The sequence below is a fragment of the Myxocyprinus asiaticus genome, chromosome 31 (assembly GCF_019703515.2).
Source record: "Myxocyprinus asiaticus isolate MX2 ecotype Aquarium Trade chromosome 31, UBuf_Myxa_2, whole genome shotgun sequence".
NCBI classification, from domain to species: domain Eukaryota; kingdom Metazoa; phylum Chordata; class Actinopteri; order Cypriniformes; family Catostomidae; genus Myxocyprinus; species Myxocyprinus asiaticus.
Window position 1 is genome coordinate 29,505,531 of NC_059374.1, and position 14,001 is coordinate 29,519,531.

At 36.8% G+C, this 14,001-nt stretch overlaps 1 protein-coding gene across 2 annotated transcripts in view; it reads left to right on the forward strand.

Moving 5' to 3' along the window:
* The first annotated feature begins 2,440 nt into the window (after positions 1-2,440).
* Positions 2,441-14,001, forward strand: part of LOC127422389 (RNA-binding protein Nova-1-like) — an 83,995-nt gene continuing 72,434 nt past the window's right edge. Inside the window, exons 1-2 of one of the 2 annotated variants that reach the window (XM_051665879.1) lie at positions 2,441-3,171; positions 8,922-8,984. In XM_051665879.1, coding sequence (XP_051521839.1) covers positions 3,015-3,171; positions 8,922-8,984 — 220 coding nt within the window. In that variant the 5' untranslated portion in view covers positions 2,441-3,014. The remainder of the gene's footprint in view (positions 3,172-8,921; positions 8,985-14,001) is intronic. The other variant, XM_051665880.1, reaches the window with a different exon arrangement.

Here is a 14,001-nt window from a genome sequence, read left to right on the forward strand (position 1 = left end):
CTTGCAGTTCTAATATTTTAATTGCACTAAATTCTAGAGAAAGCCATCTCTCTCTCTCTCTCTCTCTCTCTCACTCACTCTCCCACCCCCAAATAACCTCTGACTGTATGAATGGTCATTGAAATATAAACAATATGAGCAGCCGTGTTACAAGAATCAACATGGATTTTAGAGCATTTCATTTAAAAGTAGCAATGATAGATTGTATGAGAATTTGGTAATGCACCCAATCTAAGAAATACATAATTCCATAATTGTTATTCAGGCTGAGACCAATTGAATGATGTTTATGGAGTAACTGAGTATGCTCATTGTGCTTATTGCTGCTATGTAATAACAACATGATAATTATTCCAAATAAAGCCAGTTTATGCCAGACATATGATCAAATACCACCATCTCCCTTTAAACCTGCACACTGTCTTGTTCGTGATCATAAATAAATGTGGAATTTAATGCCAGATGTTGCCCGGTCCGGCCAATTCTTAAGGTCTTTTCTCTGTGAGCTGCAGAAACAATAGCGAGGGTGCTCTTATGGAAAAGGGGGCAGATGGGGTCCCCCTCTTCAAACAATGTGTGTAGCGTGGGGGAGGGTGTTATGCATTGAAAGTCATCCACGACTAGATATCACCCTTTTACCAGTGTGACAGAGGGGGGAAAACTGCACAGGTTTATGTGAAAGCTCATAAACCCATATTGCAGGAATGGAGAGCTTTAGCCACAGCCATCTGTCCGAAATCAACATTTGCGTGCAATGCTTTACTGGTATACACAACGGTATTTTTGTTTGCTATATGCTGTCCTTTATATATTTAGATATGCAATAATGAAGCAGAATTCGTTTCTGTTATTTAAGCTTTTTATCACAATATTTAATTCAGAATAAAATAGACTAAATGCATTTGCCGTAGATACAGTTTGGGATGTTTTTTCTTCATGGCAACAACTTGCAACCTGTTAAATGTGAGACAAATAACAACAGCTTTCATAATTCTGCAGATTTCACATAAGCATACTGAACATGCTGAATACAAACCCCCAGTCCCACCCTATCAGACCTTTACTGGACTGCAGAACTATGAAATGCACACCACTGATAACAGTAACCAGCCACAGCATGTAATGACATCATATATAAATTAATACTCCTAATATTACTGAAGCTAAAATAAAATAATAAGATATAATAAAATAATCACCTAGTTTATTAAAGGAGTAATGAGCTTCACTGGAACATGTGACTTGTAGAAAAAACACATTGGTTTCACACTGAATGCATTTCATGGCTGGCTGGAATCAAAAGAATACAAGTGTTTTATGGTAATTAATTTTGCTCTGTGTGCCCCCTCACCCCGTAAACAGGAGCCATATGTCTCAGTATGGATTTGTCACATTTCTCCAAAAACACTGAGCATTGACCTATGCATTTCAGATGATATTGGCTCACTTCTGAGTTTTTCCACAGAAATGTGAAATTGCGTGAGGTGGCTCTTTGTGTGCAGGCAGTAGACGGCAACATCACCTTGATGTGAATCTGGAATAAGAGAAGTGCTCTGCCTCTGGCCCTGTGTTGACATAATAGGAGAGTTTGTGTCAGTGTGTAGGTGAAAGGAAGAGATAAATAGTGTCTGAGTTACACCGTAAACTGAGTTTTCCTTGGAGGAATATGACTAGATTCTGAACAGGTATAGGACAGGTTTTTCTTTCTTTATCCATCTACAACAGCTTTTTATTTATTTATTTTATTTTTTAAGTGCCAGATACAAGGTTTTCACCAATCAAAGTAAACAATTTCTTCATACATAGTAACAAAAACTTTTATAGAGATATTATTATTCAAGTTATTATCATTATTATTATTAAAATATTAGGCTACACTTTATTTTACAGTGTCCATGTTACAGTGTAATTACACAAGTATGTACTGCATAATATTAATTAACGTACTTACTACTGGTTTAGTTGCTTGTAATTATGCATAATTTACTGTTATTACTACAGTCAATACATGTAATATGTATAGCAAGGACACAGTAAAATAATGTGTAAACAAATATTATATTTAAAAGCAGAACAATATGAAAAAGAAAAATCAAATCAAACACATCAAACTATTGACTTAACAAAAAAACATAAAAACGTGAGTATATATAATAGCAATAAAGACAATAACAACAACAATAATTAAAACTGATTTAGGATTAGATATAGACTAAATGCGCATTTTAAATTACGACTCATTTTAAAATGATGCTGCTCTCGCATGTCTATCACAGCCACCTCCTCCTGTATTGTCATGTGACACGCTTTGCCGGAGAAAATCAAATCTCGTCCAATCACAGCCCGAGGGGGGCGTGTCCGTTTCTTTACATTTGACAGCCGAGGATTCGGCTCCATATGACGTCACCCGCTGCTCTGCACTCAAGCAGTAACGCGCAAAGATGCTCTGAAAGCAAAGCTGCAGCATCTCCGAGTCAGAGTCGACCAAAAACATCGCGTTTCTTTCAAGGCATTGCACTTCTTCTCCCTGGACTGTATTCAACACCATCTACTTCTGACTGCAGGGTTTGAACACCTGCAAGCCGGAGCCGAGGACCCGTTTGAACGCCGTTTTTTCTTTCGCCCCTTGTACATTTTGCCGTTAGGCTATTATTTATTATTCGCGCGACTTCCCAATTTGTAGGTCATATATTGTTTCCGCCAGGAGAGCGCCACCAAAGAGCGGTGCTTGATATTAAAGAGGAATAAAATCGCTTGAGCCACGAGTGAGGACGTTTCTCACATCACTTGAAATCAATATCAGTACATCCTGAACATAATCGAGCCGCTGGATATCGATGTGTCTTTAATTCTTTTATCTAGGCTACCGCGAAGCTTCGGCGTGGTGTTTCGACGGAGGATTGCAACAACCATATCGACGCGCCCCAAACATTCATATCATCGCGGTTTCACATTTAGAAACATCATATCTGATACGAAAACAGAGATAAGAGTCTAACGATTCTCTATAAAAAATGATGGCCGGTGGGGCAGTGCAGCAAAACGGGATTTTCTCCAACCCGCATCATCACAATCAACAGCCGCACATGGAGTCCGATCCCCCCGATTCCCGCAAAAGACCCCTGGAGACCCCGACGGAGGCCAGCAGCACCAAACGCACAAATACAGGAGGTAAGACTATTTTGGGCATCATCGAACGCTGCCCTAAATAGGCAACACAGTAGGTTTTGAGACACAGCCGACGAATAAGGATGCGACGCTTCCCAAAGACAAGTAGTATGAAAGACCCATTGGTAATGGTTGTTAATGGCAGGTTCATCGTGTAAACATGACCACGTTGATCTGGTGCGTTAAATTGAAAGTGGCCAGGCTTCACCACATATGTGCGTATATAAAGTTGAAAATATGATTTGCGTCCATTTTAAGTGACCCTGAATTGTTGCGACCGTCTTACGGATAATAACTACGACAGTGAAAGTGGTTTGTAGCAGACCAGAGTCTTCGTAAATCAAAAGGATTAGATGTGGGGTAAGCGGGGCGTATATTCCTAAATATAGGCTAATGTCATGGGCACGTACCCAAACAGAAAACATGGCTCATGCGTGTAGACGCATCCTTGCCATCACCACAAATGACCTTGCGTTGTGATCCGGTGCATTTCTTTTAGTTTGGAAATTGCTTAGAAATGAATTATAAACAATTATAATATTTTTGTTTAGAGATATCTTCGAAGTGGATGATTATTATAACACGTACGCTGCAATATTCAAGATAATAGGCTACTCAAAATTGGTTAAAAATTATGGCCTAGGCTGTTTTGTGCGCATTTGCATGCTTCACCTGTGTATACACTATATCAGCATCACTGATCTCAATGCACTGAAGTGCTCTCGTATAGCTCCATCAATATTTGACTGTACTGTTTATATTGGAGCCATGCTTGTTTATTATGCATTCCATATGAATTTTGTCTACACGTGTCTACTAAACTGCTATTTAACCAGTAAAAACGTGTATTAAACGTGTATTTCTTACCCCTTAATAGTGGCGCGTAAATGAAGTGATTGGCGGATGTTTACACGTGAAAGAATCGATGCAGAAAGCGTTTTGAATTGTCAGTCAGAAGAAGCATGCTGGACCCGTGGGAGTCATAACCTGCATCATCCATTTGCCCGAATGAATAGGCTTTGATGATAAAGAGATCTAGCCTTTAGTGCAATTTATTTGCCAAGAGGGATTATTCTTCAACAAAGTTCAAAGTGTAAAAATAGGGTATTATGGTATATGTAAATTTATGGCAGTGTATGTTAATGTCGTAACATAATTTAACTTATTTTATCACTGTGATTAGAGTATGAGGTTTCACTATTTGTGGACTGAGATATTCCATCTGATTTTATTCATCCACATTTTTGAAATGTGTAAAGTGTGTCTTTGGAAAGGCCATGGTAAACATAAACACACAACTATGTGTTAAAACATAAATCATGACATCATTTTCTATATTTTTAATCGAGAGTTTTGTATCTCTAAGTGTTGGTAAGATGTGGTGATAAATATGTGGAAGGTAATTTTCTTAGAATTTTTGCATTTGTATTAAAAGAGATTGAAAAATGTGGTATCAACACGGCTGCATCTCAGTTTAGGGGCAATATGTTTCCCCTGTTTGACTCTATTAGTCAGGTATTAACTAAATTAAAATAAGTAAAGATGACTGATTTACTAAAGAAAGGAACCTATATTTTTTATCTTTGCACTTCATGTTTAGACACCAGAACACTGAAAAAACTATTTTGTGGTGATGTAAATATAGCAGAGAAGATGAAGTACTTTCTACATTGTATAAGTTAAAGCGTGAACTTGAAAATATTAAGTAAATTCTACATTTGTACTCAATTTAAACAAGTAAAAATGAATGCTCTAGCTTATAAGATATTATTTCTGATTGTTCGTCATCTTTACAATGCGTCATCTTTCTATCCTAAAATAGAAAATCTTGTCATATTTATTTGCTAATTTGAGTACATTTTACAGGTAAATGAAATAAGTACATTTGACTTAACTTTTCGAAGCTGGTGTTCCCAGCATGCACTGGGCTTGAATAATTAATGAGCTTGCATGGTTTCACCATTTGCAAGTTTATTTACACCATTTTTATTGTTGATTTTGTTGTTACGTTTGGTAACTCGTTGTTTTGTGAAGTCTGAATTTTTCTACTCAAAATTACCCGTTCATGTTCAAAAAAATGATCTGTTGATTGTTAGCAAGATCGTGTTTTGTTTGCGTGCACAGATGACTAAAGACAATAAAAAAACCTTCAAAATGTTTGTACACTTTTAAAAGCATGGCTTAATTCACTGCTACAATAAAATTAGTTAAATGTACAAATAAAGAGTGAGTAAAATTTACCCGAAAAAGAGAATTGCAAATTAAACTTTATTTGAGAATTTCTAATTAAAGCGACCAAAAATATGCTGTTAAATTTACTAGCAATTTCTGAGTGGAAATTGTTTCCTTGGCTTTTTTTAAGTGCAGTTGGACAGGGAAAGCATTGGTCAAAGTGAGAAACTTAACTAAATGCATAGTTTTCTTGAGTGCTTTTGTCTAAAAACTAAGACCCAGGGTGATTCAGTAAACATAGAAAACACGACTGACTTGTCCTATAAACAGAACAAAATATCTGTACATGATTAAAAAAAATAAAATTACTAATTTGTTTTCTTATATTTACTCTCTTTGATTTGGTATTTACATATTTGTAGTGTAGTGTCTTAATTTGAATGACTTTTGTTTTGTTTGAAATCATTTTATTTGATTAAGTTAATACCACATATCCCATTTTATCAAGAGTGATAATGACAAATATTGCATTTCAACATTCAAACAAAAAAAAAACGTTTGGCTCAAAACAAGAAAATTGTCCAGCCAATTGATCATGAAGTCTGTTCCCTGTTTCAGCTTAAACTTTCCGGAGCTGTCTCATAAGATGTAATGTTTTAATTTAGTAAATGGATGCACTGGCACAGGACAGTGCCTCCATTTACAAACGACTTTCTAAGGCTGTTTTAGGACAGTTGTAGATGTTCTAGCATTAGGCGTGAGGGGTCTGTGACCCTCCTAAGGCCATGTGTAGAATCCTGTGTTGCTTTTACTAAGACATTTTTAGGTCAAGGTCAATAGCTGCTCTTTACAGAATAAGCGACTAGTCTCTTTTTAAGATTCCCTTCCTTGAGCAGCTCTTTCTCTGTGATGAGAGAATACACAGAGAATCTGTCTTAAAAGGAGATGTTACATAAACATGATTTGACAGCTGTGTTTGAAGATATACCTCCACCCCCTCAGACACTTATATGGGGGACAAATAACCCTTTCGCCGCCGTTGCCCGCCTTGTTCACTCACATCCCACAATGCAATACTTCTACCAGCATTCAGATTAAGAACACAGGTTTTAGTATGGCTGCTTTATGGAAACAAATTTGGGGTGTGTTCCATTCTACCATTTTGCTCCCCCATCATTTGTTCATTTCACCTTTAATCACTGTTTGGGGTCAGGCGATCTTTATTCCACCGCCTTTGGGTCCATCTCTTCCATCTCCCATCAATAACAGCAAGTCATTGATTATCCATGCAATCTTCAGTCATGTCTGCCTATTGATCTCCATACGATCGGTTCAAAACGAGGGGGCACTGCTTCAGTTTTTTTTCTTTAAAGCACTGCGACAAAGAAAAAAAAAAACTTGTGCAGGATGGTGAGGATTTGGGAGGGTGTTGTGAAAGGCGGCCTCACATTGGATGATTTGCTTGCCTCTCTCGGCTCGTCTGCCATGGAATGGAGGACAGGACCTTTAATGAATATGTATGAGACGAATGAAAGAAGCAATGCGAAAGAAGATCGAGCCTCCTCTTCGAGCCTTCGCGCTTATTACAACCAAGCTCGCGCAGCAGACATTGAGAGTCGGAGAAAATTGTTTAAAGTACAATGTTTATATCGGAAGTCATTTTGGTCAGGCAGTTGCTTAGACAGCCGTACAGAGAGAGTGGTCCTTTCATCACTCCACTATTATTAGATGCTTGTTTGTTATGCTTAAGCACAAATGCTTGCTAAACCAATGCTGAGCCTCAGATCTAATGCAGCTTTATGCAGTTTAGTTCACTCCAAATAACATTTTGTCATTATTTATGCACTCACCCTCATGTTGCTCCAAACCTGTCTGACTTTCTTTTCTCCTGTGGAACACAAATGGAGATGTAAGGCAGAATGTTAGCCTCAGTCACCATTCACTTACGTTGCATCTTTTTTACAGTGAAAGTGAATGTTGACTGAGGCTACCATTCTAACTAACATCCACAATTTTTGTTTTATGGAAGAAAGAAAGTCATATGTGTTTGGAACAACATGAGGGTGAGTAAAGGATGACAGAAGTATAATTTTTTGGGTGAATTATCTCTTTAAAGGGGTCATGGCATGCCTTTTATTATTATTTTAATATGTTCCACTTATAATATTAATACATTTTTTTGCACAAAAAAATAGTCATATATTTGTAAAGCATGATCATTTTTCACCCTCATTTTGACCCAATGTCAGAAACACTTGGTTTTGGTGCTGCTTCTCCTTTAAGACTTGACAGTAAACGCCCACTGTTATGATTGGCACTCTGTCCTTGACTGACCTGCTTTCTACTTGCCATCTCACTGCTAACCGCTACTGCGCAGGCTACGGAAGTGATTAAAGGTAGAGTAGGCATTGAAATGTCTACCACAGTGTGACATCACAATGTGGAGGAAGTAGAGAACGAGTCATTTTGGCAGCTTGGTTTCAACAAATGCTCTTTTTGCAGTGAGGAGGAAGTTTTGAGTTCTGAAAGTTACAGAATTTCTTTTTAGTACAATGACAAAAGATCAAGGAAAATTAGATTCTTCATTTCATGACCCCTTTAAATCTACATCACAGAGTTGTTTTGAGAGAGTAAAAAAAAATAAAAAATTTTAAAACACGTGCCTAAGATTAAGGGTGCTATATTTGCCTTTATTACTCTGTGTCTATAGCCTGGTTTGTTGGCCCATAACGCCTACAAACACAAGCTCTCAGGATTTGATCCTTCAATCCTCAGGCTTATTCTGGACCACTACTCTCTTGGGAGCCTCTAGCAACCAATGGTTGTGTTTACACCCACTGGTTTATTATGAGTAATACCCATTTGGGCTTTTTTTTAAATTAATTATTCTGACTTCTCAGTGAGGATAACATACATACTGTATATATAGAAATATATGCAAGACAAGGCTTATTAAGATATTCAGTGTGCTGGAGGGAAAATGTAATAAGTATAAGAGCATACCAACCAACTTGTTCTTGTTTTGTTCCCTGTATAGCACAATGGGAGTGGTGGGTTGGACCCATTTCCCTCAAAGGCACAGTTACAGATATACATGTAGTGTTATCCACTGATTTTTCACAGTCTTTGTGTTGACAAGTGACAGGAAATATGCTTGATCCAACTCAAACTTGGACTTTAGATGGCTTTTCTCCATGTTTTAAAAGGGAAGAAATGAGAATCTCTCTCCAGGATTGACTCTAGTTTATGTTCTCAGTACACACATTTGAATGTATACAATTGTCATCAGGCCATTTTGGATTTAAAATAATAGTGAAAAACCAGGAAACAAAGAAGTCATTATTACAAAGTTCATTACTTCATTACAACATGCATTTATACTACTTTTGTTTCTCCTGTACCGTTGTCCATGAGGTCAAAGCGAGCTGGTCAACATTCACAAATATGTTCTTGATTAGAGCAGGAGCTTCAAGGTAGACTCTGTAATTGTCCTGTAACTGGCCAGAGCTGTTCTTCAGTTTGTTTTGATTTTGTACCTGACTTTTCCACCAAGATTAATTTTCTCATTCGCATTCTTTTAGAGAGATGCAACCAAGATGCCATCCATGATCCTCCATTTTCATCAGATTTTGTCGGATTTCACGGTAATTTCTTTAATTCTCTGCCAAATCACACACAGATCTTGTTATCTGCAAATCAGAGTCTACCTTTAACTCTGATCTTTCTATCTTTTCTTTTTGTTTTGTTTTGACTCATGCAATACTGCATTACACATCATGCTTTTTAAAACTGCAATTATGCTACTCATAATGAACAATATAAAATGTGTAACCTTTAAAATTGCCTGATATTATTATAAAAATGTGATGCTTGACGAAACATCATGTGTTTAATGAGTTACACAAATTGGAGTAGATAATGTCAATTATAGCAGGTCTGGACTCTTGATCCAGTTTATGACAGACTTTTGTTAGATGCTTTTGAAGAGAGAATACTTATGAATGCATGATACACATTATTTATGAACCCTTGCCATATTAATCAAGGTTATAATTAGACTCATCCAAATCAAAATGAGGACAGTCTTAGCTCTGTGAGAAATCTGGGTCATTGCAGAAAAGCTTGCATCCATAGTGCAGACTCAGTTTGAACTGCCTGTTTATAATGTGTGAAAACAACAGCAATTTTTAGTATGTGAGTGACAATCAGGACTTGTCATTTAGAGATGTTATTGAACCTGAATTCTGAGTCAATTTATTTATGTCACAATAACCTCATTACTCCCTTGATTATGCAATTCTAGAGTTTTGTGGCTTTTAGTCAATGTCTGTTAGCTTTGAGGCCATGCTAGTGTATATGAGATATGCATTTACATTTTACAATCTTTCTCTTCTGGGAAAGCGGAACATCCAATATTGATAACTGCACTACTCAGATTTTTGCCCATTCAAATGCTTATGAGAATGTCCACCTAAGACTACCTGCAACTAGTAAGTAGTAAATCATGGTTAATGACTGTGACGTAACAAAAGCCTATTGGCTATTTAAAAAATATGGACAAACCCTTGATATGTCCCACCCAAAATATGTCAAATAGTAAATACGTCCACACAGGATAGAAAACTGCACTCGTCAAGCAATTTCATGTGGTCTCAACCTGGTGGCATCCAGTCAAACAGGTGTGCCCAAAAATGAGAGTGTACTTCTGTTTATTCAGAGATTTGCTTCAGTACACATCCAGATCAATCACCCCATGATTCTAATGAGATTACCTCTAGAAGATTGTCTGGTTAAAACATGGTTAAACTCATCCCAATGCCTGTAAACCTCAAACTAATCTGCTGTATTAATCCTGTTGAAAAGATCAGAATCGCTGGTCACCAGCATACTGTATGCTGTGTTTTAGATGCTGGCCCCAGCATGGGATGCTGGTTTGCTGAGGCTAGTTTAATGAAAATTTACTTAAGAAAAAAATTAAGAAAGTTCTTATGATACAGTTCCTAAGAAGATAACTTGCTATAAAAGGTTGAAGGTTTCAGAAAAAAGATAAGAGCGTTTGGCAATACCAATAAGGTTGTATTTGTTAATATTAGTTAACTACATTAGTTAACATAAACAAACAATAAACAACACTTTTTTTTGAGCATTTATTAATCTTGGTTAATTTTATTTTTCAGAATAAAATAATACATTATTTAAATTAAAAGTATATTTTAACCTTAGTTAATGCACTATGAAATAAAGTTATTTAACAATGCACAATTGGAATATCATAAATTAAAATTAACCAATGTTAATAAAAGGTGTACACACATATTGTTCATTGTTAGTTCATAATACCTAATGCATTTACTAATGTTAACAAATTGAACCTTATTGCAAAGTGTTACCAAACAAATTCTTTAGAAGTTTTTTCAGGAATACAAAATATTCTTAACTGGTTTAAATATTCTTAACAAATATTCTTAATATTTTAATTCAATTTATTTTACTTTGATCTTTTATCATAAGTTAAAAAATAGTAGATAAGAAGAATTTTATTCTTAAGAGCGTAAATCTGACCTCTGGTCCCCATAAGCTTCTTAAACCTTAATAAGTTAGCAGAACTCCAAAAAATTTGAGGCAGTCAAATAAAGTTAATAAACTCCCAAGTTTAAGTTAATAGAACTTTCAGATTTTGATTTTGTACTATACATACATGTTAATTGCCCTTAACTTGAAATACTGAGTAAGCTAACTCATCCATTTTAATGGTTCTTTAAATTGAACTCTTTGGCTGAACTTAAAATTACCATGTTAGCTAACTAACTAGTACTAAAGTGAATTCTAGTATGTTGAGTGCATAGTAATTGGAAACACATGCTTTGATTACCATAGTAATTGCTTAACGAGTACAGCAATGTACTGTAGAACTATCCTTAGTTGTACCTGTCCTCAACCTAAGTTCAAGCTCCACTATTGACCATAATGGTAACCACCAAAAACCTTAACAGAAACTCTTCTAAATAACACAAATCATTAAACACTAACAAGTATCCTCCTTTACATTCATCTTGGACAAAGACACATTATATAACACTTAATTTGAACATATACTCTCTCTGTCGAGTGCCATTAAAACCATGCAGGAAAATAGAAACCCCTTGTCCAGTTTCAGTTAAATTGAATTTCCTGTAAAGAGACAAGTTCATTAAATTTTAAACAATAAAGCAATTCAGGTTACTTAAAAGGTGTAAGTTTTGTGAACTCAGAAGAAAGAGTAAGTTCTTAATACTCATCAAGGTTAATTTTTATTTATTTTTATTTCTTTGGGGGATTTTCTCCCCTTTTTGGAATGCCCAATTCCCAATGCGCTCTAAGTCCTCATGGTGGTGTAGTGACTCGCCTCAATCTGGGTGGCAGAGGATGAATCTCAGTTGTCTCCGCATCTGAGACAGTCAATCCACACATCTTATCACATGGCTTGTTGAGTGCGTTACCACGGAGACCTAGTGTGTGTGGAGGCTTAACGCTATTCTCCATGGCATCCATGCACAACTCACCACGCGCCTCACCGAGAGCGAGAACCACATTATAGTGACCACGAGGAGGTTAACCCACCGTGACTCTACCCACCCTAGCAACTGGTCCAATTGGCTGCTTAGGAAGCCTGACTGGAGTCACTCTGCACGCCCTGGTTTCGAACTTGTGACTCCAGGTGTGGTAGTCAGCATCTTTACTTGCTGAGCAACTCAGGCCCCCCCCCCATCAAGGTTAATTTATTGAACTAATTTGTATAATTTAATTTTTCCCTACACAAAGCAATTAATTATTTTGAGCATTAGGGTTTACAGTGTAACAACAAGCTTCATCGAAAGACAGTGCTGGTTGACCAGAATTTTTTGCTTGTGAAAAGAATGGCTATGCCGATCCATCATCTAGACCAGGGGTTTTCAACGGGGGCGGTACCGCCACACGGGGTACTGAGAGCAAATTAGTAGAGAGGGGGGCTTTAGGTTACAAATGGGGGGCGTTTATCAGTCATAATAATCAAATCTATCATCAAGTTCCTCTTTGCATTAAAACGTTTATCTAGACTTGGAGTATATCAGTTGGTTCTCAATTATACGGGCTGGTATGCATTTGTACCGCAGTTCATCTGATTTTGAAGTCTAGCGACGTATCTGGTTTAACAGCGTCAAATACACAGGTGGAGGCACAACCTTGGCTAATGCACCTGTATGGCTCTGCAGATGGATACGGCTCAATGGACAGAGTAGCGTGAAGCTCTTAAAGCTTTGCGAGAATCAGTTAGAAGCAAGGTGCGAGAAGCGGAAACCATTTGAATTCGGCACAGAATTCTACATGACCACCCTTGAATTTACTATAGTAACACTAACTGTACTTTAGGGAGAAAAAGATTGATAATAAATATTATCATATCACTACTTCAGCTCTATTAAATTTGTCATAGGCTACATTAGGGGAGTGAGGGAATATAATACATTTTTGTTACAAATCAAATATATTTTGTATTTATTGTTTTTACATGGGTTTAGAGTAGGTCTACTGTTTATAATTACAAAAATGCCATAGTTTGTTTTATAGAAATCATGTTACATCTAACCATGGTAGTGAAGATCCATGCTTCCATGTGTTTACTATGGTCTTGTTACAAATACCACTGTTAAAACTGTAAAAAATAATAAATGAATTAATTAAAATGTTCAATGTAAAATATATGAACAATATCACTTTTACTATTAAAAAGTCTTCACATTTTCATTTTATAGGCCCTTTTGTTATTAAAAAGTCTTCGCGTTTTCATTTTATAGGCCCCAGATTTAGCCCTCCATCAAACGCAAGGTTTGGTCTTACATTCATGCCTGCTGAATTTATTAACAAAACTTTAAAATTGTGCAATGCATAAAGTTGCATTGAGCAAATTAAGCAAATAACACAAATATTGAGTTTTGTGTTTTGTATTTTATGTTTTTTTTTTTTTTTTGGTACAACAAAGTCTCTGCTTTTAAATTGTCACATAATTGGGGGGGCGGCTGGGTAAGGGAATGAATTAGGGGGGGCGTTCATCAAATAAAAGTTAAGAACCACTGATCTAGACCAACACCAAACCAACATAAACCAGCCTGAACCAGCAGGGAATACTAACCCCCTCAATGCTTTCCTGTTTAAAGCGATCTGCCATCTTGTTAGCAGAACGCTAAAATAGATAGACATGTGTCATTACATTGTCAGTGCTAGTTAAGCCAAAACATGCCATACATCCTTGCTGTCATTGCCGTCGTTGGCATGGTGTTGTTTTTTCAGCTGCACTCTATAATTAATACTCCACGCAGCCTTGCTTTCTTTTTACCGTATCATCAGTATTAGGCTGCAAGTGTGTGTAGCTAAGCTTAGCCATCAGCCCTAGCTTGACAAGATAAACTGCTTCTCCAGAATAACAATCTAATCGAAAGTGGCCGTCTTCTGGGAGCCGACACAGATTAATTGTGGTGGAATATTAAGCGTGTACCCAAGCGGCCCAAGCAGACGGATACAATGTCATGTTAAAGTCACGGTGCAGGGGCCATGAGTACTGCTGACCTGGATATGCAGCAACCAGGTAGAACCCAACAATAGATGATGTACTTTACTGCCCGCTGATGCTCCACTTTCAGAAAA